The 26,792-nt window shown below is 42.6% G+C and overlaps 1 protein-coding gene across 1 annotated transcript; it reads left to right on the top strand.

Annotated features, from left to right (window-relative positions):
* Positions 1 to 323: 323 nt before the first annotated feature.
* On the top strand, positions 324 to 20,459 carry LOC115135178 (cGMP-dependent protein kinase 2-like). Its single transcript, XM_029669590.2, has 19 exons — positions 324 to 521; positions 1,183 to 1,719; positions 3,030 to 3,196; positions 3,650 to 3,763; positions 4,606 to 4,711; positions 5,995 to 6,058; positions 6,155 to 6,232; positions 6,424 to 6,518; positions 6,909 to 6,977; positions 8,899 to 8,997; positions 9,174 to 9,324; positions 11,280 to 11,416; positions 12,838 to 12,927; positions 13,048 to 13,189; positions 13,285 to 13,448; positions 13,738 to 13,860; positions 14,512 to 14,574; positions 17,315 to 17,381; positions 17,490 to 20,459. Exons 2-19 carry the CDS (start codon positions 1,250 to 1,252, stop codon positions 17,583 to 17,585), a joined length of 2,295 nt encoding a protein of 764 aa, XP_029525450.1. The 5' UTR covers positions 324 to 521; positions 1,183 to 1,249; the 3' UTR covers positions 17,586 to 20,459.
* The last annotated feature ends 6,333 nt before the right edge of the window (positions 20,460 to 26,792 follow it).

The raw sequence follows: 26,792 nt of genomic DNA on the forward strand, positions 1-26,792 counted from the left end.
AAAAAAAAAGTGAATTATTATCATTTTAACCCTCGTCGCTAGAGGCATCTCTCAATTAAACCTTGTGGAAATAATCTCCAGTTGCCAGACTTTTTTTGGTATAGAGCATTTATTCTGATAAACCTGGTCAAAGGTAGGCTAATAAACTGAGTTTGAGAGAAGTAATCAAGACATTCGCCTATATTTAAATTTACAGTATCAGTGCAAAGTGCGAATATGGCCAGTATTTAATAACTGGTTCTACGTTGATTAACACCATGCAACCACCAGGGGTAGCCACCAGAAGTAGCCAAATTCAAAACAGATGTTCGCTTTTTTGCCGTCATTGGACTGAGTGAGAGAAGTACTATTATTACCACGTCAGTACTCAACATGACGAGAAAAAGCTTTTGAGGAGGATGTCACAGATTCCAGTCCATTCACAGGAGAGGACCTTCTTTTATGCAGGTGTTTGAATACCTGAAGAGGCTCGTTCATAGCTTTTATGAAAAAGTCTACGGCATTACATTTCGAGAAATCGGGTACGTATTCCACGATATTGTAAGTAAAATAGCAGCTTGCTCTCTAAAATTCGATAGCTATGGTGTTGTTTTGGAATATTGTGGTGAAATTACATTTAGGCTATGATAGAAAACATGATGTGACTGTGAGGTGAACTTATCTAATGGCTTACATATATGATGACTGTGATGTGGTTGTCTCACCTGGCTATCTTCAGATGAATGCACTAACTGTAAATCGCTCTGGAGGATAAGAGCACTTGCTAAATGACAAAAACAATTGACACGTGGCATTTTTATTCAGCATTATTGTTGTGTTGATGCAGCATATGCATGTCAGTGTTTCAATATCGTAGAAATAGAATAACATTCTCAAGATATATTGATACATTGTATCTCAGTTATGGCAGCATGTATGTTATAGGATATTGTATCAGTTCTGTGCAATGAATGCAGAAATCTAGGCTTCCTTATTTTCACAGTCATTAACCCAATTTTTTCCAAGTTTCATTCATTGGAGGTTGAACCGAATTCCATTTATGCTGTTATGTTCTTAGTTGTTGAAATATGATCATAGGGATGTGTCTCCTGTGGATTCAAGATTCTCTGTTGCACATCACATCTCTTTGTATTCCTAAAGGCATTATAGCAGAAAGCATAACATAAATAAATTCCTCCTCAGTGAGAAAATACTTTTCACCGGGTGGAGACGTATCAGTGACTAGACGAGGGTGACCAAGAGCTTTCCTATGGTGGCCAGCCAACAGCTGGCCATGGGCAACGGTTCAATCAAAGCCCCACGGCCAGAGGACAGCTTCCTGGCCTCCAGCCTCAAGGTGTGTGACACGGAGCCCTTGAGGCTCAAGATAGCCCACCTGGAAGAAGAGCTGGCCCAGAGGGACCAGGAGTTAAAATCCCAGGAGCTGCAGCTGCAGAGCCTGCAGAGAGAGCTGGAGGCTAAAGTCTCCCAGATAGAAAAGCTTCAGGATGCCATCGGCTACAACAGCCTAGGCCGCTCCCCTCTGACTCCCAACTGCCACCGCCTGCTCAGTGTCATCAACCAGGGTCCCACCCGCTTCCACAGGGTGGCTGTGGAGGTCCACCGTAGGCTCAAGGCCAAGGAGGGCGTGTCGGCCGAGCCCACCTCAGGGCACTTCTGCGGGGGTTTCAGAGTCCACCATGTGTCCATAGAGAGGGCACGTGTTCGCAAGGACTCCAGGTGGGTGTCAGAGATCAACAGAACCACACAATGTTGTTGAGGTTATTGGAGGTTTAATAACTCCAAAACAGTTCCATGTAGTGGTGGACAGCCCCGACTACTTGTTCCTATTCTCTTGTTTTCCCACAAAGGCCTGTTCTTTACACATATGAACCCAGTTGCATTGTAACGTATGTGATAAATAGACACATGTCATGACATGCAAGCAGAAATGTTCGCCAAAGTTTAAAAGCATTCAGCTGGATCTGTGATAATAAAGCCTACCTTGAATCATTATTTGTGCTCAGCGGAGTCTGGTGTAGGCTACTGTGCATGCACAGTTTTCAATCCGATCACGCTTTGTCCGCAATGCACGTTTTAAAAGCAATGTCCCCGCGTTTGCGGAGAACACATTCAGGGTAAACACTGCCGGCTTAATCGTAAATGACCTTTAAATGGCACATTGTCCAAATCGGATTGAATCGGATTGAATCCCGGCCCAATCCTCCTCTTGAAAGGATAAGACGGTATGGAGCTCTGTCCAAGCCTTTGTAGTGTCTGCCACTCCAAGGAGATTTGAAAGCCTGTATTAGCATTGGGGATAATAGGAAGGCACACGGGGAAACAAAGGCCTGAGCATCTATATGCAATATGCATGGGCTGGATCATTATGGCTTTAATTAAGCAGACCTCGGTTGCCAGCCCCCTACTCTCCTGCTTTAGTCCATTCACCAGGTCCATTTTAGGTTAATGGACTGGCCCTCGGCTGTCTGATGTAATAATTAGAGGCCTTATAGTTAAGAGGGATGCAGGGGGAAACTGACACGCCTAATGGTACTACATCAACCGTTTGTCTCCTTCTATGTGACTGGTTTAGAGACTAGGGAAAATATAGTGCTTTGTCCATCTATGAAAATCAAACATGAATACGGTAGTAAAAATACAGTAGTAATGGCCTGATTACTAAGCTCTTACTCATGGTGGTGCAAACTCAACCACCAGTTAGCATCCCCGACTGTATGTTCGGTTTAGGGGGCTGTTTAAGGTGAAATAATGTGAAATCTGCATTTGAGGGTGTTATCCAGGACACTGCATGCATTGTTACTGTACATGTGTAATATATTGACTCATTTAGTCCAGAAAAGTTAGCCAGAGACAATAAAACGACATTATTCAAAATAAAATTATGATATTTGATATCTGATATTTGGCGTACAACGTTGGATGAATATTGATTTGTAGGTGAAGTAAACCTTTGACCTCTAAAAGTACAGAGTGTCTACTTGGAGGTGTTTCTCTCTACCTCTTATCTGTGCTCCTCTTGCTCCCAGCACCAAGAAGCTGATCAATGATGCCATCATGAACAATGACTTCCTGAAGAAGTTGGATCCGCAGCACATGAGGGAGATGGTGGACTGCATGTATGAGAGGATCTACACTGAGGGCCAACTGGTCATCCAGGAGGGAGAACCAGGGAACTTCCTCTATGTGCTGGCAGGTCATATCAACTTTATTAATCTCTGTTAACTCAGAAGTAAAATATTGCGTAATTTGGTCTGCTGCGTGATTGACTTCTGTGTCCATGTGCGTTTGAAATGGAAAGTTCCGGCAAAAAAGTCTCCACCCTTGTAAAGGGGAACTCTCAGCCCCCCCCCAAAACACCTTCTGATCTATGCAAAGTCTTTGAGGCAAAGCAGTTTAAGAACCTCCTTCGCCCAATCTTTTCCAAATAATGTGACGAAAACCCGCAAACCGGAACTAATGCTGCTCATTATCTCATGCATCCCATTCAGTCCCGGCAGAATCTTCGGTCTACATGCAGAATCTTCCCATAGGAGATTACAGCTTTAGTAACTTCTTCACAACAGGGTTGTCTGTGGGTTGTAGCACGAACACAGCACATACCGTATTTAGCTGTTTGTCAACACTCATGCTAGGTTTTTGTCTTCAGATGGCCTGCTAGAGGTCATGCAGAACGGCAAATTGCTCGGAGAGATGCATCCCAGGACCGCCTTTGGAGAGTTGGCTATATTGTACAACTGTAAGAGAACTGCAACAGTGAAAGGTGGGTTTGAATTTAGTCCCCTTTGAGATACAATACTTCTCCACACACATCATAAACCAAGTGTTCATACTCAAGTGCAATCATGCAACAAACCATGCATATGACATACAAAAGTATCCATGTATGACAAAAAGCAGCAGGATTTTCTGAGAAGTCACCAAGGGACTATTGCATCCTCATTAGAATATGCAAACCATATATCACAGTCTCCTAGTCAACAGCTGATTCCTCTAATCTTGCATAGAATAGTATGTGTGTGTGTTTATTAAGGATCCCCATTAGCCTGTTGCCAAGGCAGCAGCTACTCTTCCTGGGGTCCAGCAACGTTGAGGCAGTTATAGAATTTAAAATATTACATGACGTTATGTTTCATAACACTTTACCCAATACATGAGTGTGTTCTCTCAGGCCCACTACTCCACTATCACATATTTACAACACATATCCATGTGTACGCGTGCGTAATACTGTGCACCTCCCATAGTCTGTTCTGGACTTGAGGATTTATGAAGAGACCTTTGGTGGCATGTCTTGTGGGGCATGCATGGGTGTCCGAGCTGTGTGTTAGTAGTTTAAACAGACACCTCGGTGCATTCAGCTTGTCAACACTTATTACAAAAACAAGTATTGATGATGTCAATCTCTCCTCCACTTCGAGCCATAAGAGATATATACGTTTACAATCCAGGGTTACTCCAAGCAGTTTAGTCACCATAACTCTTTCAGACATTAAAATGAGTAAATGTTCATGGAATGTTTGGCCAACTTCTATAACATTATAAGAGTATGAATGTCTGATCTTATATGGTGTGTTGATTGGACTTGTAATTTCCAATGCCCAGCTGTATCCCAGGCTCATATCTGGGCTCTGGACCGGCAGACCTTCCAGAGTATTATGATGAAATCTACACAGGCTACGCAAGAAGAGTACTTCAGCTTCCTACGCAGGTACATGTAGGAGCTTCATCAAGCCTGAAACGGGCATTGATTTAAATGGACGTTTGAGGGACAGTTTGAGTTGCGAATGCATTTTTTTGCACCCCTTGATAAAGATGAGCAAAACATACTGTATAAAATAAATAATGCAAATAGTAACCTATATTGTGTCATCACAGAAATTGGAAAATGATATTATTTTATTCTAATACAATTTCTCAGAGAAAGAGATTTTGTTAAACAAGTTATTGCCCCCCTGTTTTCGAAACCTTTCAATATCTCATCATATTTGCACTTTTTTCTAAAATGTTCTATGAGATTAGAGAAAAACATTGGGAGGGATCTTCGACCATCCCTCCATACAGAATATTTCCAGATCCTTGATATCCTTTGTCTGCCCTCTTCAATTCAAACCACAGTCCAAAGACTGAGATGGCCATAGATTTTTTTTTATTTGACCTTTATTTAACTCGGCAAGTCAGTTAAGAACAAATTCTTATTTACAATGACGGCCTAGGAACAGTGGGTTTAACTGCCTTGTTCAGAACTACAGATTTTTACAGATCTGGGTTTCATTTACTGGCCCAACGTTCTCAACACCACCTGCCACCCACATTTTGACAGTAGGTTATTGTCTTTCTGGAAGATTTTGCCAAGTGTCCCCTCGCAACTAGGTTTTTGCATCCTTGGGTAATGTTCATGATACCGTTAACCTTAACAAGGGCCCCAGGACCAGTGGGAGCAAAATAGCCCCAGAACATCAAAGATCTACCACCATATTTTACAGTAGGTATGCATGGCCAAACCCAGTTGCATGGCCAAAGAGTTATACTTTCATATAATCTGACCATAGCACTGATTCCAATCCAAGTGCCAATGACGTTTAGAAAACTCCAGGCATTTACATTCGTTGGATGACATGAAATTAGAGCTCGTTGGCCATGCACACCAGTGGTGGGTTTTGTGTCGTAAAGCATTGAAAATAGGAGTGCCAATTATTTTGACCCCTATCTTTTTGAGAAAAAATCTCTTTCTCTGAGCAATTGTATTAGGATAAAATAATATAGTTTCCCAATTTTGGGGAGTATACGATATAGCTCTGTATTTTTAATATTTTGTTTTCTTCAGTATTTTTATTTTCATCTTTATCAAGGGTGCCAATCATTTTCCACCTGACTGTATCCTATTAACAAGGTTATCTTTGAAGTTGTTGGCAATATGTCACAATGCTAAATCCACATTATTAGCCGCATAGTTTTTCCCAATAACTATCTCTGTGTACTTATCTTGTACAGTGTATCTCTGCTGAGAGACCTGCCAGAAGAGAAGCTTGCCAAAATCGTTGACTGTCTGGAAATTGTGAGCCTTTACTGTTTTTCTAACCAGACTTTTTCATAACTGGTGATTTGGGAAGATTTGTTGACGTATAAAGTTAATATTCTGTCTCATTCCTAGGACTATTTTGATAAAGGAGAGTATATCATTCGGGAGGGCGAGGAAGGGAACACTTTCTTCATTATAGCTAAAGGAGAGGTAAGAGAAAGGACCCAAATCTCATTGTTCATCTTTGTTGCTGAAAAGAGTCACATTCCTCTCTGGCATTACAGAGAAGTTAAAGCTGTTATCAAACCATGATAGATCATGCAATCTTATTGCAGACAGGTCAGCCATTTTGGATCAAGGGGTAAAAAGATAGCACTTAACATGCTGTGTTTTCTGCCCAGGTGTGTGTCACCCAGACCACAGAGGGCTGTACTGAGCCACAGGAGATAAAGACTCTGGGTGTGGGCGACTACTTTGGAGAAAAAGCACTCATAAGGTAAGATCTGTTTGCTGATCTCTCTAACCATCTCAAAATGTTCAATGGGAAAAATCGCTCTGGCCTGGTTTGTCTTGAGCACCAAGTTCAAACACACTTGTAACATAGTACTTTGGGTTCCCTCTTTCTCCCATGTTAAAATGTATTTGTTCTGCAGTATATCAATCAATTCTTAAGGCTAGCCCCCTGACTGACAACCCACACATTTTACCACCGCAGTTTCAATCAAATTCTTTCACAATATTGTAGAGTAGTGGGTCGTGGAATGTTAGTCTGGTGACAAAGACATGCATTATCAAACAGCTATTGTATGATTCTGTAGTGAATTTCAATTGGTTTCAGTTCTGTGTAGTTCTGCTGATTTAAATGTGTCTTTCTGTCTCTTTCCAGTGAGGATGTGCGTTCAGCAAACATCATCTCCACTGAGAATGACACACAGTGCTTGGTGGTGGACAGAGAGTGAGTAGCTTCAATGCACACGCACAGACGCATGCACACACACACACACACACAAACATTCATACACAAATACTAACATGAAACAACAGTCATGTGTTGAAAACATTTGTATTGCTTTGGTACTATTTTCACAAGAACGTGGTGAATTTTCAAAACTCTTAGTACAAAGCTCCAAACTGGTAACACTTGCAAGGCAGCCAGTCTTTCAAAACATTTCACTGTGCATCCATTTTGTTTGGAGACATCTTTCACCACATAATCACTGATCCAAAATATCTGTTTACTGTGAAATATAATGAGTACATTGGTTTAATCACCAAAACAACATAATGATATCGTCTCAATTTAGCTGTTTTAACAACCATTATATCCAATAGGACAAAAATACAAGATACATGTTTCAAAATTGCCTTTTGAAGTGCTGAAAGTAATATGCTATAGTACTGTAAATTGCTGTACATTACACTGTTTTCACATTAGGGAATATACTTGCACTACCCATTCAAATTGACTGAATCATTTCTATCCCATGTGTGATCAAAGGTTTGATAATTGAAGACACCTTTAACAATATAATCAAATGAAAGAAACATAATGTTTAGCAGGCACTGGTTTGCCTCAAGCCTGTCTTAAGCATTTGTCCAACGGTTCTCATCCACATTGCAGTGTATGTCCTCATTGTTCATGCACCTGGGGAAAAACCTTTTGGCATGGCGAATCCAAGTCTGACATTGATCAGGGTTGATGTCATCCATGGCGCCTGAAGGAGGGTGGCAGGCTCATGTGGCTGACAATCATACAGTTTCCACCTCCATGATGATCATCATTTCCCGATAGGGTTGAGGAAAGGAGAAAACGGGAGCAGGTAAAGGGTCAGGAGGTGAGGATGGGCCCAAAACCATGCCTGAACCACCACCTCTGCATGGTGGAACCTGACATTGTAACACACAATGACATACATGACCCTTTCACCTTGACAGGCCTGCTCAATCTCATTGAGGAACTCAATGAGGTGTGCAGCATTGTAAGACCCAAGTATCTATGATAATCATGTATTGCATTTTACAGACTTATCTATTGTAGGGATCCTGTGTGGCTCAGTTGGTTAGAGCATGGCACTAGCAACACCATGGTTGTGGGTTAAATTCATACGGGGGTTAAATACAAAAATGTAGGGACTTACTGCTGTCACTTTGGATAAAAGCGTCTGCTGTGTAAATGGCATGTATTACAGTACTCTGTTGGCCAATGCAATTTGACTAAATCAGTGTAAAAAAAACCCTCAGCAGAAGACCCCAGCAACTTAATGTATACTGTATAGGGGATGTATTTGTTACATACAGTACATCTCTGTTCTTGTCAATATCAGATTTAGTTTAAAATTAGTGTAGAGTCAAATCATATTAGTCATGATCATAATTGTACATTACAGTATATATCATCATTTATATGTTTATACTTTGCAAACATACATTTTAGTTATGTAGTTATGTAGTAAAATCTCTATATAGTAGACAAACCAGTTTAAAATCTATAGATTTACCCAACGGTTAAGTGATTATCAATTAAGAGCAGTTGGATTAAGTAATAGTAAAAGCTATTTTAAGAAATGAGAAGACAGTCATAGCAAAAGTGATATGAGAATTCAATTCTGAGAGGCAAGTACTTTATATGAACATGTGTTGCAATGCGAAACATGTATTTCTAGATGAAACACTGATTAAGTTTGGTGAAAAAGTGACTGTATGATTTTTGTGTGTTGTACTCAGTCAATTGATAATGTTTTTAGAGTTTTGACAGAACTGCTTTTTTTGATGATCTATTTCGAGTTTTGTACTGGGAGTTGTGAAAAAGTATCACATTATTTGTGAAAATTGCACCAAAGCAATTTGGAGGGGAAAAAACTATGCTTCCCCTCCAGCAACTTCAACCAGATGGTGGGCACTTATGAGGAACTGCAGGCATACCTGAAGGAATACGTTGAAGAGCTCTCCCGATGCGACGAGAGAAGAAATGCACTGTGAGTAGCGGAGGCCACAAAATTACTGTTACCATACATAATTCAAATAACAAATGACAGCAACATTTACAAATACCCACCCACCCCAGGGGCCTCACTGTGTGCAGAAACAGATATTTAGGAGTGCACCATTAAACCCAAATGATTCCCCCTGCCTTCTCCCCTTCCTTCCACAGGCCCCTTTCCCCCCTTATCGACTCGTCCCCAGAGGCCCAGGAGGTGTGTCGGCTCAGGGAGAGGATCGCCGTCATCCCTACGCATGACCCCTTCCAGGACTTGGAGGTCATAGCAACACTGGGCATGGGCGGCTTCGGCCGAGTGGAGCTGGTGAGTGGCCGGATGTTTGGGTCACACCCCCGAAGCAATGTCGAAAACGACAGCATAGGGCATAGGCCTTCAGTTGCTATAAAAACAATTTAACATTCTGAGTGCACAAAACATTAAGAACACCTGCTTTTTCCATGAAAGCAATGATCCCTTATTGATGTCACTTGTTAAATCCACTCCAATCAGTGTAGATAAAGTGGAGGAGACAGGTTAAAGAAGGATTTTAAAGCCTTGAGACAGTTGAGACATGGATTGTGTATGGGTGCCATTTTGAGTGTGAATTGACAAGATAAAGATTTAAGTGTCTTTGAGCAGGGTTCAATTCTCAGGCCGACTCTTTTCTCTGTATACATCAATGATGTCGCTCTTGCTGCTGGTGATTCTCTGATCCACCTCTACGCAGACGACACCATTCTGTATACTTCTAGCCCATCTTTGGACACTATGTTAACAAACCTCTAGACAAGCTTCAATGCCGGTCAGCACTACTTCCGTGGCCTCCAACTGCTCTAAATTGCAAGCAAAACTAAATGCATGCTCTTCAACCGATCGCTGCCCGCACCCGCCCGCCCGTCTAGCATCACTACTCTGGACGGTTCTGACTTAAGTGGACAACTATAAATACCTAGGTGTCTGGCTAGACTGTAAACTCTCCTTCCAGACTCACATTAAGCATCTCCAATCCAAAATGAAATCTAGAATTGGCTTCCTATTTCGCAACAAAGCATCCTTCACTCATGCTGCCAAACATACCCTCATAAAACTGACTATCCTACCAATCCTCGACTTCGACGATGTCATTTACAAAATAGCCTCCAACACTCTACTCAGCAAATTGGATGTAGTCTATCACAGTGCCATCCAATTTGTCACCAAAGCCCCATATACTACCCACCACTGCGACCTGTATGCTCTCGTTGGCTGGCCCTCTCTACATATTTGTCGCCAAACCCACTGGCTCCAGGTCATCTAGAAGTCTTTGCTAGGTAAAGCCCAGCCTTATCTCAGCTCACTGGTCACCATAGCAGCCCCCAACCCGTAGCACATGCTCCAGCAGGTATATTTCACTGGTCACCTGCAAAGCCAACTCCTCATTTGGCTGTCTTTCCTTCCAGTTCTCTGCTGCCAATGACTGGAACGAATTGCAAAAATCACTGAAGCTGGAGACTTATATCTCCCTCACTAAATTTAAGCATCAGCTGTCAAAGCAGCTTACCGATCATTGCACCTGTACATAGCCTGTCTGTAAATAGCCCACCCAACTACCTCATCCCAATGTTGTTATTTATTTTTTTGCTCCTTTGCACCCCAGTATCCCAACTTACACATTCATCTTCTGCACATCTTTCACTCCAGTGTTTAATTGCTAAATTGCTATTATTTCGCCACTATAGCCTATTTATTGCCTTACCTCCCTAATCTTACTACATTTGCACAAACTGTATATAGAGTTTTCTTTTGTGTTATTGACTGTACGTTTGTTTATCCCATGTGTAACTCTGCTGTCTGTGTCACACTGCTTTTCTCGATCTTGACCAGGTCGCAGTTCTAAATGAGAACTTGTTCTCAACTGGCCTACCTGGTTAAATAAAGGTGAAAGATATATATATATATTTTTAAAACAGGGTATGGTAGTAGGTGCCAGGCTTACCGGTTTGTGTCAAGAACTGCAACGCTGCTGGCTTTTTCACACTCAACAGTTTCCTGTCTGTATAAAGAATGGTCCACCACCCAAAGGACATCCAGTCAACTTGACACAACAGTGGGAAGCATTGGAGCCAACATGGGCCAGCATCCCTGTGGAACGCTTTCGACACCTTCTAGAGGCCTTGCCCCAACGAATTGAGGCTGTTCTGAGAGCAAAAAGGGGGTGCAACTCAATATTAGGAAGGTTTTCCTAATGTTTGGTATACTCTGTGTATATGTAAACAATATGAGTAATTGTTTTATTGCAGGTGAAACTGAGAGATGAAGATACCACATTTGCTCTGAAGTGTATTAAAAAGAAGCACATTGTAGACACAAGACAACAGGAGCACATCTACTCTGAGAAGAACATCCTTCAGCAGACCAACTCACACTTCATAGTCAGGTCAGCGTCATGTGCTCATGCTGCTCTCTGATCCTCAAGGTTTATCCTCAGACAACAATGCCCATTACAGAGTCCCCAAAGCATTGTAAACATTCAAAGCGTTTTACTCATGCTTTTCTTCAAGCTTTGACATTGTTTTCCCAGTGTACTTTACACGATACCTGTTTGTAGCAGTGTGAATGATCTCCAATATACCCAATCATCCAGACTGCTATCACCTGGAATGAAACAGTGAAATGGACCTTATCACAATCACGTTCACCCCAAGAGCAAGAGGGAGACAAGCCATATTGATGTTTACAAGGCCTCCCATGTAAAACATCTCATAGGTTTTGCACTCTATTTTCTTTCACCAATTGCTTTTTGAAAGATGCTCTTGTACTGTTTGAGGAAAAAGGACATACAATATCATGCAATCGCAGTAGGTCGATTTATGCAAAGTAGGACCTCGTGTGTCCGCTGAATGCATAAATGAACTGTTGAGTGAAGGACAAATTCATTGTGGTTCAGATCTATGAAACAGAGAAGAGAGTGATTGTTTTTAGTCACAATGGAAATTAATAAAGCATGTATTGTATTCATCTAGTATATGAATAATGCATGTTTAGAGTGCGGTTTCAAACAGAAAGTCAAATGTGTAATATAAATGAGGCAGTAGTCTTCCCTACAAACTTTTGATGATTTTTAAGATTTGTATGATTTTTTACTAATATTATGCACATGATCTTGAGTTTTTTTCCCAAGCGATATGGTTCCATTGCCATGACTCCCATGACTTGAAAGTGAAAGGTCTCATTTCACTGAATAGCCTATACAGACAAGCCTTTGTATCTTAGGTCAGCTCTCAGATTAATAGGGGACTGTGGAAGTGAAGGGTGTTGACCTTGAGACAAGAAGTGGTTCATAAAAGAAAAGTTTGAACTTTTTCCTCTTAAGAGAGAGAGATGCCCCTCTGCGTGTTCTATGGTCCGGGAGGAGTTGCTAAGGAGTCCCTTTAAACAATGTCAGTTTGTTTTGTGTCTCAACGTTGAGTGTAGACTGAGGATTGATTTATTTGCCCTCTGACATTCAAGGACAAAAGTCCTGGGCAAACACAGCTTCCAACTGCCACCCAAAAAAGGAAAGTTCCGTTTGATGGCCATCACCATCCTCACACGTCTCTCTTTTCCCTCTCTCAAAATGGTCCTTTCTCTCCATCTGCTTTCCTAGAGTTGTTCTTTGGGCCTCAATTGACAAACAGATCCAATGCGAAACAAATGGCACCTTAAATGCTTAAAAGTACATCATCCAAAGAAATATACTGCAGAGCAGAAGACCTCTGTCAATAACTCATGTCTTTAAGAACTCCAGAACAGTAACGTTAGTATTGTTCAGATGGTCCTTGTGCACTAAGTCCTCTTAAATGTCACTTTGTGTTCTAGGTTGTTTCGGACATTCCGAGATGACAAATATGTGTACATGCTACTGGAGGCCTGCCTGGGTGGGGAGCTGTGGAGTGTACTACGGGACATGTGAGTGTAGGTTGTTTTACATCTGCGAAAACACCCAAAAGCCTGGAATCAATGATGCCAATCAATCATCAGTATTAAGTCCTAGTATGTGTCTGAATGTTGGTCTTGACTATGATACAGGAGTTCCTTTGAGGAGCAGACAGCCCGCTTCTGCATTGCCTGTGTCCTGGAAGCCTTTGACTACCTCCACGCCAGAGGAATCATCTACAGAGACCTGAAACCTGAGAACCTACTACTGGATGCAGAAGGCTATGTCAAAATGGTAATAGACCTTCATTTGATCACTGCTCATTTTCAGTTGTTTGTCCATAGTCATATACAGTATGTTCGTGTTACAGTATCTGTCTGTTTCCTTAGGCAGACTTTGGTTTTGCTAAGAGGATAGGCCTGGGGAAGAAGACATGGACGTTCTGTGGGACCCCAGAGTATGTGGCTCCAGAGGTCATCATGAACAAGGGCCATGACTTTGGAGCTGACTGTTGGTCTCTGGGGATCCTCATCTTTGAGCTACTGACTGGCAGGTGAGTCACTATGACAGTCTGACATGTGGCTCACAGTACTAGTAAAAATGGTGCTGCTCTTGAATTTGTCTCTACGAACACTTCACTTTGAGAGGAACCATTAGGCATTAGGGCCCCATTCGGCAACCATGGTAACCAGCTTGACATGGCGAGGTTGAGTGTATGAGAGACTATTTGAGATAGACAGCCCAAAAAGCTAAGTGTTTCCAGTATGTCCATGAAACCATTATTTTTTTTATATAGTCACCATTAACAGGATCCCTAAGTTTCTGTTTTGTACGTATTTTAGTCCACCCTTTTCCGGAACTGACCCCATTAAGATCTACACCATGGTCCTCCATGGGATTGAAAAGGTTGACTTCCCCAAGAGGATCAGCAAGCGCCCCGATGACCTTATCAGGAGACTCTGCAAGTATGTGGTTGTAGCATTACAAACTGCTGCTTTGCTTGCCAATAGAAGTGTTGTCAGGGACAGCTTACTATTAGTCATTTTTATTAATCACACACATACAAACACACACTTTTTGGGGAGATGGGAATTTTGAGATTTTAGGCTATGCCTATTAACCCAGTAGGGGATTGTGCCTCTGATGATAAGAGGCTGTAGTTGAATGAACTAAGCAGTGTATCTGTCTGTCTACATTGTTTGAGGTAAAGCCAACACAAAAAACAATACTATGTAGTGCAACCCTTATTTGCATCACCATTTCAGATGACAAAATGACATGTTTATATTGTACCGATAGGCTACTGGATAATGCTAGTGAGCACCATGTTTCAAACCCTTTGGCCAGCTCAGTCACACAGCAATTGGGCCTGTAGTAATTGACCAGACAAAAACCATTGCGAGTAATTGGTCCATGAGTGGCCTGCATTGATGTCATCAGGAAATCACATGTCAAACCAGACCAGCTCTGAATCAAACAGTCTGCGTCATATCTACTGTACAATATCAATCTGCTTTCATGTGTATACGGTATTAGCTGCAATCACATTATCAGCATTCTGTTTGTCCAGATGGTTGTCAACAATAACTGACCCATGCATCATTTCCTTCTCCTAGGCTTAACCCTGTGGACAGGCTTGGTAATAAGAAGAACGGCATCATCGACATTAAGAAACACAAGTTGGTCCACTTCTTATTAATGAAGCATCATCAACACCACTCCGCACCTAGACAGATCCAATATCCTAGACACTCATCAGCTATTGTGATACTAATTATGCACCATACAGGGATACAAGCACTATTGAAATATATCATTTGTCATTGGTGTTCTTTAACGGATTAATCCATTGATGGATTTCTGGTCCAATGCAATTCGAATCCAGCTCAGGTTTAACAGCTTGCTCAGTGGTGCCTTCATAACCAGTAGGCTACCCAGCTAGCTGATTTGGTTCCTTGGAAGTTGTGGGAACGTATGTTTTTGGTTTCCCATTGGTTCTCGGAACGAAGTCATGTGTTTCCTGACCGATTTAAAAAAATAAATACAAATAAATAAATAAATTCTAAGAATGGAAGAAAATGTTGCTTGTCCTGGGAACAAAAGTTTTAGGTTGCAGGGAGGTTCTGAGAACATTTTACTATGGTTCCCTGAAAGTCTTCCTGGGAGATATTATGTTTTATTAACCTTCTGAGACCAGAAAAAGTAGGTTATTTGAAGGTAAGTAAATAACGTTTTAAGAACATTCTCAAAATTTAGTGAATATTTTGAACAAAATGTTTAAATATGTTTACTGAATGTTTCAATTACACTGCTATCTTAGTTTAGCTGTTTTGAACTCCAAGCAGAGAGAGAAATTCATTTGTAATGCAAACACTTATTTTTGTATTGTGACACAGCGTCAGTGAGATTCAAACTTATGATTTTCTGTTTTCTATCCATGGAATGAGTCCACTGCGCCACCAGGATGGAGCTAACATACAATGTTTTTTTTATTCATACAAAGCTGTTCATTTTAGTCTCTTCAAACAGACCCCATTTCAAAGGAAACGAGCACTCATTAAGATCAGCTGTGGCCAATTAGGGGCGCAGCCAACACACCTGAACACCCTTAACAAGAGTGAGGATAGAGTTTTGCCGAGAGGGGAATGTATATGTTTTTAGCATTCTTAGAACATTTTTTAGAACGTTACTGTTTTCTTGTGTTTTTTTATTGAAAGTTTACATAAAGTTCTGATTACTGTTTTTAAATAACATTCTTAGAATGTTCTCTGAACTAGAGATGTGCACGGTTATTTGAATAATAAAATACTCATGTGAGCATTTATTTTTGGGCCCAAACATGTATAGACCTATTTTAACACTGAAAATTAATATATGCATGTGACATTGTTACAGACAAGGATACAGTATATCATGACATTTCAAATAATCAATTTAATAAAACAACAAACTTTTCAATGTAGTTTTTATGACATGCGCCCCATAAAAAAGACCGGTAGCCATCCGGTAGCATTCACGTGTGTAGCTAGTTGTTTATGTTGGCCAATCAAAGCATAGCAAATGTAGTCCGAGTTCACTAATGCAATGCAAGATGGAATAAAATTACGTAATTAAAAGTTAGCGAAATGAGGAGTAGGCTACAACGAGCAACCAACTGGTTAGCTGTTGTTTTATATGAATGGGGTTGGGGAGAAAGTGCAAAATGTAGCCTTAATCAACCAGTCTGGCTAGGCTAGTCCAGTCAATACAGGCACTATTATATGGGATGATAACTTGACTTTATATAGAACTGGGAGGAAACCTGTAGGAAATGTTATGCTTAGGTACTGAAATTCCCAAGGAAGAATGTTGTTTCTTAATAACATTTTCTGAACTATTTGAGAACATTCCCAATGTCAAACTAATTGGAGAACGTTCCTAGAACATGACCAAATATGAATTTAAATGTAACCATGTTTGACCTTTTAGAAACGTTCTGATAAATTAATGAAATACCAAGAAAATTACTTTTTTGTTGTTGTAAAGTTCCTTGAATTTGCTGAGAATGTTCCAAAGCCAAGCAACTGTCCTGCACCATACCCAGAACGTTGTGGGAATGTTGTATGCAAATAACCATAGGACAACCACACTCTCTAAGAAACATATGGTTCTCAGAATGGTATGTGCTAGCAGTCACTTAGAGACATTGGACTAAATATATCAGAACCGTATTAAGACTTCCATTGGTGTCAAATTCTCACTGCACTGTGCAAATAATTGTGTGATGAGCACCTTTCCCTCCCTCCTCTTCAGTATCATGTCACAACACGCAGTATTGCATAACAAACAGCACTTTCACCTGGGAGCAATTAGCTGTGAGAATGGGGGGTGCAGTTGTCCCCCTACTCAGCAGAGTAGAGCCTTAATAGACCATAGGACTGGCAGAGCTGGCTTCTTCTCAAGTCATCAGGGCACTAATGTTTGAAGCAGGAGGAATATGGTTTTGTTTTCAACTCACTGAGCAAATGATTAAAATAGCTAGTGCCATTTTGACTTATGTTTTGTGTTTGGACAGATGTTCTGTGTAGGCGAATGATATTTGTTAGAAATGGTATGAAAACATTAGTGACCCTATTAGCAGACTGACGCCATTCTGTTTTTGGTGTTGCTATGATTGCATTCTCCTGTGTGTGTGTGTGTGTGTGTGTGTGTGTGTGTGTGTGGCTTCCTGTAGAAGACTTGTATTTTTTTCCCACTGCTTGAAACAGGGTCCTGTAGGGTGAGAGCTGTCTTTGTGGAGTAACTTGTGCATGTATGCAATATCTACAGTATACAGACTGTGCTGTATTGTATTGGTTCTGGTGTAGTGTGTGGGCACTGGGGGATGATGGGATCTGTAGTTCTGAACATGAATAGCTGCCTCTTTGTGACATCCTGCAGGTGGTTCCAGGGCTTTAACTGGGAGGGGCTGAGACGCCAGAAGCTCATATCGCCACTGAAGAGAGAGGTGATGTGTAATATTACATTTACCACAAAAAAAAGACTACATGGCTGCTAAAGAAGTGCTTGGATGTGACTGTATCTGACTGGTGTTCTTTGCTGTTCCTCTTCCCAGCTGAAGGGGCCGATGGACCACAGCCACTTTGACATCTTTCCCCCAGAGCTGGAGGAGACACCAGACGAGCTGTCAGGCTGGGACAAGGACTTCTGAGGTGCCCCTGGAGCCTCTACACCCTAAAGCCTTTTGTCTATATAGGTGGTGTACCTCTACTACCTGACGCTAGTGTTCCGCCAGTGCAGTGACCTGTGCTATCTGCCTTAAAAACAATCAACTCCACAGAAGCAGCCATGACTGAATACTGTAATCCCATCTCTTCCCTGTGGTTGCCGTACTTGCCATACATTTGACATCATGACTGCCTGCCTGTTACTGCCTTTCTTGCCTGCAGACGGAGAAGATTGCCTCCTTAAGAATTGCCTTTTAGGTTTTTGGCCGGAAGAGCAGTGTGTGAAGTGCCACATGAAACTCTCATGAGACAACAAGGACATTCATCAAGTGATTGAAAGACTGAGTGCCAAAAACCCTCATCTCAGTCCATTTGGTTATTTCCCTCAGACAGCAACTGATGGAGGACAATGGAAATAAATAGAAAAGCTTATTTATTGTTACAGTTAAAACCAATGCGTTCTTGCTTTTGGCTTTCTTCAAGGTTTTTAAAGAAGTGAACCAAAATGAGGTTTTATACATTTCAAAAAAGCCTCTTATGGACTCGGGGACCAATCACAATGAGAAAAGCTAAACAAAATATGATGTGATTAAATGAGTAGCAGAAATCAGACCAATTGTCCTTGCCATATCACACTCAATACATACCACAGACAATACTTTTGTAAAAACCCTGAAGCAGGCCAAAAGGCAAAACACATTGGTTTGACAATAAAAAAGCTTTTTTATTTACTTCATCAACCAAGAGTTGCTGAATCTCCTTTCAACTTCAGTTTGCGCCTCAATTCATTCACCTTAGTTGGTGAGCGAAGTAGCGGCAGTGTTCCCTTCCCTTCTTTCCCTCAGAGTGATGTGCCTAATTTGTGTCCTTAACAATAATGACAACCTTCGAGGATGTTCTCAGACTTCCAAAATGTAGATACATTTGGCCATGTAGTGTATGTGGACACCTGTTCATCGAAACATCTCATTCTAAAATCATTGGCATTAATATGGAGTTGGTCCCTCCATTGCTGCTATAACATCCTCCACCCTTCTTGGAAGACTTTCCACTAGATGTTGGAACATTACTGCAGGGACTTGCTTCCATTCAGCCACAAGAGCATTTGTGAGGTCAGGCACTGATTTTGGGCGATTAAGCCAGGTGGTGTTCCAGTTCATCCCAAAGGTGTTCAAAGAGGTTGAGGTCAGGTCTCTGTGCAGGCCAGGCAAGTTCTTCCACACCGATCTCAACATACCATTTCTGTATGGACCTTGCTTTGTGCACAGGGGCTTTGTCCTGCTGAAACCGGAAAGGGCCTTCCCCAAACTGTTGCCACAAAGTTGGAAGCACAGAATCGTCTACAATGTTCCCTTCACTGGAACTAAGGGGCCTAGCCCGAACCTGCCCAGGGACTGCGGTTGAAAATTAGCCGGCTGGCTAAAACGGGTACTTACTGAAATGTTGATTACTGTGCACTGTCCCTTTTCCTGTAAAAGTAAAATAAACTCAAACAATGAAAAACAGCCCCAGACCACTATGCATTGGGACAGGTAATGTTCTCCTGCCATCAGCCAAACCCAGGTTCACACGTTGGACTGCCAGATGGTAATGCGTGATTCATCACTCCAGAGAACGGGTTTCCACTGCTCTAGAGTCCAATTGCGACAAGCTTTACACCACTCCAGCCGACGCTTTGCATTGCGCATGCTGATCTTAGGCTTTTGTGCGGCTGCTCAGCCATGGAAACCCATTTTATGAAGCTCCCGACGAACAGTTCTTCTGCTGACGTTGCTTCCAGAGGCAATTTGGAACTCGATAGTGAGTGATGCAACCGAGGACAGATGTTTTTTTATGCACTACGTGCTTCAGCACTCGTCGGTCCTGTTCTGTGAGCTTGTGTGGCCTACCACTTCACGGCTGAACCGTTGTTGCTCCTAGATGTTTCCACTTCACAATAACAGCACTTACAGTTGCCCGGGGCAGCTCTGGCAGGGCAGAATTTGACGGACTGACTTATTGGAAAAGTGATGGCGCCACATTGAAGGTCACTGAGCTTTTTAGTAAGGCCATTCTACTGCCAATGTTTGTTTATGGAGATTTAATGGCTGTGTGCTCGATTTTTATACACATGTCAGCAGCGGGTGTGACTGAATTAGCCGAATCCTCTAATTTGAAGGGGTGTCCACATACTTTTGTCCATGCAGTGTATGTTTATATTTAATTTTTGAAATTGTGCTCCAAATGTTGATCAAATGTATAATCAGACCTCTACACATGCTTTGTCCTTCGATCATACCTTATCTGCCTGGTGTGGTCTTATCAAAATATCTAATATAATTTCTCTCACTAATCCTCAGGACAGCCATTATTGTGTTGTTATATAATAGGTTTGATCCAGCTTAGCTGGGAAAACAGTGCATTAAGTCATGAATCCACTTTATTCCCAAAGGGGCCAGTTTAGGGAATTAGTTGAGTAAAATTTCACAAAATACAGTATGGCATGTGTACAATTGTATCACTAACTGATGGAAGTCATTATGGTTGTAAATGATCTATAAATGAAAATGCATTGTACTGTAGATACAAAACAGAAAGATGGGCCCTATATTTAACCGAGACAATAATTAGTCACATTGCATTGAATGTACTGGACATTTGTGAGTAAGGATATATTTCCCTTCCATTCATGTTAAACAGTTGTTGGTACTAATTAAAAACATGTTTTTTTAATGCAGCCATTACTGTATTTTACATAACTCCTAAACTAATGTGCACTCTTAACTTATTGAGCAAAGCTCTATTGCAGTATATGGTTTTGTAGATGTTACCAAAATGAACCCAATATTTATTCTGTTTATAATAAAACATATTTTCAATACCTGATACCTCTTTAAATTTGACAAGGTTGTTGTTGCTCTTGGATGTAGTCACATAGCCATGGCAATGACATCATAATCAATTGAAAAAACAACAAATATTTCAGATGCATGACAGACTGACAACCTTTTACAGCAATATCATTGCATGTCATTTTGGGGTGGGAAATTACTTGTAATTTCGTCATTGAATTGGCATTATTTGAAAATGTGGCTTTGAAGAAATATTGTTTTGTAAACCACTGAAATTGTACTTTACAAAGATTTAAGGGAAGCAATGACACCCTCATCTGACCAGCTTCATGAATCGCAGCCATCAGAGGTCCAGAGCCAAGAGAACAATGCCTCTAAACAGGTAGTCAAAAATAAAGATTTCAACCTTTCTTTGGGAGAAAAGATATCGGTGTAAAATTGTAACATCTACAATGTAAGAGAAATCAGGGATCCACAAATAGAAAACGGAGACCCGTGATTGATGTTGTTTTGTGTTGCTTTGGAGGGTCCCAGAGACAGGCCTGTGGTGCAAGCTCTATGGCACATGGCCCGGAGGGGAGCTGAGGCTCTCTGCAAAACTCTGACTGACTCAGAAAGAGAAGGTATTGTATACAAGGCAAGTCCTAATACCTTTAGGAATGGAAGGAAGATGTGAATTCTCAGGTAGTGTGGTCCTTCCCAATACATACAGGTTCAGATGAGGGGATGCCCCAGCAAGACTCAATCTCAGAGGAGATGTATTTCCCTTGCTATGAGGTACGAGGAGTCAGAGTTGGCCCAAAGACACGTTATACTGCATTTATTCAGGGGATGTACTGTTGTGACCTTGTTAAACGACTGTACCTTCAGAGCAGTGGGTGCTTGGAGAGAAGCTTCTCTTTGGGCGACACAGATGTGAGAATGTACCCAAACTCCTGGAGGTGAGTGTTCTGCCAAGAATTGAATCAATAGTGCTCAATATGTCCAAAGATGATATACTACCTTGTCTCTTTGACAACCAAGCTGACAAGCCAAGCATGACTCAGGAACATTTACACTTGGTGAAACGTCCCGTTGTACTCTTTATCACAGACCCTACCTTTCAGAAAGTGAGGATGATGCCTTCATCAACATCAAGCTCAGTGCGATCCGTCAAGCATTTGAAGTAAGCAATCCCCTGACTAGTCATTTGTCAGCCAGAGACACATAGAGCTGAACAGAGCGTCACTCATCCATGTCTGTTTCCTGTACCAAAGCTCATTCTCAGAGACCCGGAGGCCAAACACTTCCTGAAGGAGACAGGAAAGAGCCTGATAGGAGGGCTACTATCTTTAGCAGGGAAGGTATGTAGCTTGTAATATATCCACCACACCCTCTGAAATTTACTGAACAAAAATATAAATGCAACAATTTCAACGAGTTACAGTTCATATAAGGAAATCAGTTAATTGAAATAAATTCAATGGGCCCTAATCTCTGGATTTCACATGACTGGGCAGGGGCGCAGCTATGGGTGGGCCTGGGAGGGCATAGGCCCACCCACTTTGGAGCCAGGCCTAACCGGTCAGAATAAGTTTTTCATTTACATTTACATTACATTTACATTTAAGTCATTTAGCAGACGCTCTTATCCAGAGCGACTTACAAATTGGTGCATTCACCTTATGACCTCCAGTGGAACAGTAGTGCATCTAAATCTTTTCAGGGGGAGGGGGGGTGAGAGGGATTACTTTATCCTATCCTAGGTATTCCTTAAAGAGGTGGGGTTTCAGGTGTCTCCGGAAGGTGGTGATTGACTCCGCTGTCCTGGCGTCGTGAGGGAGTTTGTTCCACCATTGGGGGGCCAGAGCAGCGAACAGTTTTGACTGGGCTGAGCGGGAACTGTACTTCCTCAGTGGTAGGGAGGCGAGCAGGCCAGAGGTGGATGAACGCAGTGCCCTTGTTTGGGTGTAGGGCCTGATCAGAGCCTGGAGGTACTGAGGTGCCGTTCCCCTCACAGCTCCGTAGGCAAGCACCATGGTCTTGTAGCGGATGCGAGCTTCAACTGGAAGCCAGTGGAGGGAGCGGAGGAGCGGGGTGACGTGAGAGAACTTGGGAAGGTTGAACACCAGACGGGCTGCGGCGTTCTGGATGAGTTGTAGGGGTTTAATGGCACAGGCAGGGAGCCCAGCCAACAGCGAGTTGCAGTAATCCAGACGGGAGATGACAAGTGCCTGGATTAGGACCTGCGCCGCTTCCTGTGTGAGGCAGGGTCGTACTCTGCGGATGTTGTAGAGCATGAACCTACAGGAACGGGCCACCGCCTTGATGTTAGTTGAGAACGACAGGGTGTTGTCCAGGATCACGCCAAGGTTCTTAGCGCTCTGGGAGGAGGACACAATGGAGTTGTCAACCGTGATGGCGAGATCATGGAACGGGCAGTCCTTCCCGGGAGGAAGAGCAGCTCCGTCTTGCCGAGGTTCAGCTTGAGGTGGTGATCCGTCATCCACACGGATATGTCTGCCAGACATGCAGAGATGCGATTCGCCACCTGGTCATCAGAAGGGGAAAGGAGAAGATTAATTGTGTGTCGTCTGCATAGCAATGATAGGAGAGACCATGTGAGGTTATGACAGAGCCAAGTGACTTGGTGTATAGCGAGAATAGGAGAGGGCCTAGAACAGAGCCCTGGGGGACACCAGTGGTGAGAGCACGTGGTGTGGAGACGGATTCTCGCCACGCCACCTGGTAGGAGCGACCTGTCAGGTAGGACGCAACCAAGCGTGGGCCGCGCCGGAGATGCCCAACTCGGAGAGGGTGGAGAGGAGGATCTGATGGTTCACAGTATCGAAGGCAGCCGATAGGTCTAGAAGGATGAGAGCAGAGGAGAGAGAGTTAGCTTTAGCAGTGCGGAGCGCCTCCGTGATACAGAGAAGAGCAGTCTCAGTTGAATGACTAGTCTTGAAACCTGACTGATTTGGATCAAGAAGGTCATTCTGAGAGAGATAGCGGGAGAGCTGGCCAAGGACGGCACGTTCAAGAGTTTTGGAGAGAAAAGAAAGAAGGGATACTGGTCTGTAGTTGTTGACATCGGAGGGATCGAGTGTAGGTTTTTCAGAAGGGGTGCAACTCTCGCTCTCTTGAAGACGGAAGGGACGTAGCCAGCGGTCAGGGATGAGTTGATGAGCGAGGTGAGGTAAGGGAGAAGGTCTCCGGAAATGGTCTGGAGAAGAGAGGAGGGGATAGGGTCAAGCGGGCAGGTTGTAGGGGCGGCCGGCCGTCACAAGACGCGAGATTTCATCTGGAGAGAGAGGGGAGAAAGAGGTCAGAGCACAGGGTAGGGCAGTGTGAGCAGAACCAGCGGTGTCGTTTGACTTAGCAAACGAGGATCGGATGTCGTCGACCTTCTTTTCAAAATGGTTGACGAAGTCATCTGCAGAGAGGGAGGAGGGGGAGGAGGATTCAGGAGGGAGGAGAAGGTTGCAAAGAGCTTCCTAGGGTTAGAGGCAGATGCTTGGAATTTAGAGTGGTAGAAAGTGGCTTTAGCAGCAGAGAGAGAAGAGGAAAATGTAGAGAGGAGGGAGTGAAAGGATGTCAGGTCCGCAGGGAGGCGAGTTTTCCTCCATTTCCGCTCGGCTGCCCGGAGCCCTGTTCTGTGAGCTCGCAATGAGTCGTCGAGCCACGGAGCGGGAGGGGAGGACCGAGCCGGCCTGGAGGATAGGGGACATAGAGAGTCAAAGGATGCAGAAAGGGAGGAGAGGAGGGTTGAGGAGGCAGAATCAGGAGATAGGTTGGAGAAGGTTTGAGCAGAGGGAAGAGATGATAGGATGGAAGAGGAGAGAGTAGCGGGGGAGAGAGAGCGAAGGTTGGGACGGCGCGATACCATCCGAGTAGGGGCAGTGTGGGAAGTGTTGGATGAGAGCGAGAGGGAAAAGGAAAAGGATACAAGGTAGTGGTCGGAGACTTGGAGGGGAGTTGCAACGAGGTTAGTGGAAGAACAGCATCTAGTAAAGATGAGGTCGAGCGTATTTCCTGCCTTGTGAGTAGGGGGGGAAACAGGCTTTATTACAGACAGAAGTACTCCTCAGTTTCATCAGCTGGCCAAGTGGCTGGTCTCAGACGATCCCGCTGGTGAAGAAGCCGGATGTGGAGGTCCTGGGCTGGTGTGGTTACACGTGGTCTGTGGTTGTGAGGCCTGTTGGACGTACTGCCAAATTCTCTAAAATGACGTTGGAGGCGGTTTATGGTAGAGAAATTAACATTAAATTCTCTGGCAACAGCTCTGGTGGACATTCCTGCAGTCAGCATGCCAATTGTGCGCTACCTCAAAACTTAACCCATCTGTGTCATTGTGTTGTGTGACAAAACAGCACATTTTAGAGTGGCCTTTTATTGTCCCTAGCACAAGGGGCACCTATGTAATGATCATGCTGTTTAATCAGCTTCTTGATATGCCACACCTGTCAGGTGGATGGATTATCTTGGCAAAGGAGAAATGCTCACCAATAGGGATATAAACTAATTTGTGCACAATCGTTTAGAGAGAAGCTTTTTGTGAATATCTAAAATGTATGGGATATTTTATTTCAGCTCATGAAACAAACACTTGTTGTGTTTACATGTGGAGTTTATATTTTTGTTCAGTATAGATGTTCCGCGAGAATAAATGCTTCAGTAGGTATTCAATACTTGCATCCATTATATTAGCTGCCATCTACTGTAAGAGCTTGGCATTTATCGAGACAAGCCCTGCAGTGTTTGAACAGTAGCTGTAACTCTCCCTGCTATGTGACCTTGTGGGTTTAATAGGCCTGTATGTCTCTCAGTGGGTTTGTTCATAATTCTCTATGCATCGCACATTTGTTCCTGAATTCTTCTGGAGGTGGACAATGGAAAACAGCCTATTTTCCCCAGAAACCCCACACAGTGAATATCAGATCTGTCCCATGTTGGAATCATGCCATTAGAAGCCTCTGAGTGTTTGTTTGTTTGGTTGTGTGTTGATCTCTGTAGAGCTCGGAGGGCTTTGGTCTGGTATGGGAAAAGCTCATGGCATTCACTGAAAATCCAACAAACTGGCCAGACATCGTTGACGAGTGCCAGGAGGCAGGGGTGAGCTGCTGCCATGGAGACTCATTATATCAGTACCATCCAAGCTCTCACTTTTATAGGACCATATGCTATTGTAATCATGTTATAACATGAATACCCACTTTCAATTCTTCTCTTTTTAATATTACTGTTAAGTTCTATTTTGTTGTCCATCCCCCACATAGCAATACATCTGGCTGTATATGTCTGTTAAATATTGTTCTTCACAGCACCATGTGAACTAATACTAAAGTTATTAGACCTACTTGTACTGTTGAGTCTGTGAAAAACTGATTTAGACGTGAAGGGAACAGTACGGTTTTCCCTGCTGTACATCATCCATACCAGAGAAAATGTCCCTCCATATTTCACTGAACAATGGCTCTGCTCCCTGCTTGCTATCTCTAGATGCACACCGTTGGCTTTTATGACATATTTTACGAGTCCATTGTGCTGAAGGTGCTGGAATGCCAGGAGTACATTCCAGCCATCTTAAAGCCAACTCTACGCACCCCGTGGATCTCAGAGGGCACTAAGAAAACAGTACGCTTTTTAAAATTCTCATAATCAATAGCAAATAAATGTTGTAACTGATACGTGCACTCAGCATTGATTTATAATGAGATTACTAAAGAGGATTTAACATCCTATCACAATGATATACCGTATGTGTGAAGGTGAAATCTTTATGTTCACGTTCAACATGCAATAAGGTGAACCCAACCCTACAGTCACTGTCTGTTTTAAAATGTCTTCACAGACTGTGATGTTCTATGCCTGGTCACAAATTAAGAAGAAGAGGGAGTGTTTAATGGTAGGATGGAGAAGAAAAAAACTGTTGCATGGCTGTTGTCTGTATTTTTATTATCAACACCGGAAAGGTGTGGGCAAAAATACATTCAAGTAGTATTAATATTTTTCATTTATCGTACATGCATTACCACATATTACCAGGAGATGTCATCTTGGTTCTGATGTAATGTATCCATGTGTGTCCGTAGAGGCCTGATGCGCTGTACCACCATCTGTATGAGGTGTTTGACTACACAGACCCAGTGATCCTGTGGGCAGCCTATGGACCACAGAGCAAGACCAAAGAATTCTACATCCTTCTTAGGGTATGTGACTTGTCATTTGGTATTTTATTAGGATCCCCATTAGCTATTGCGAAAGCAGCAGCTACTATGGAGTCCACACAGAACAAGACATAATACAGAACAGTAACAGCTCAAGGACAGAACTACATACATTTAAAATAAGAATATAGAAATAAAAAAAGGTCTTGTACTG

The sequence above is a fragment of the Oncorhynchus nerka genome, linkage group LG10, assembly GCF_034236695.1.
Source record: "Oncorhynchus nerka isolate Pitt River linkage group LG10, Oner_Uvic_2.0, whole genome shotgun sequence".
Taxonomy (NCBI): domain Eukaryota; kingdom Metazoa; phylum Chordata; class Actinopteri; order Salmoniformes; family Salmonidae; genus Oncorhynchus; species Oncorhynchus nerka.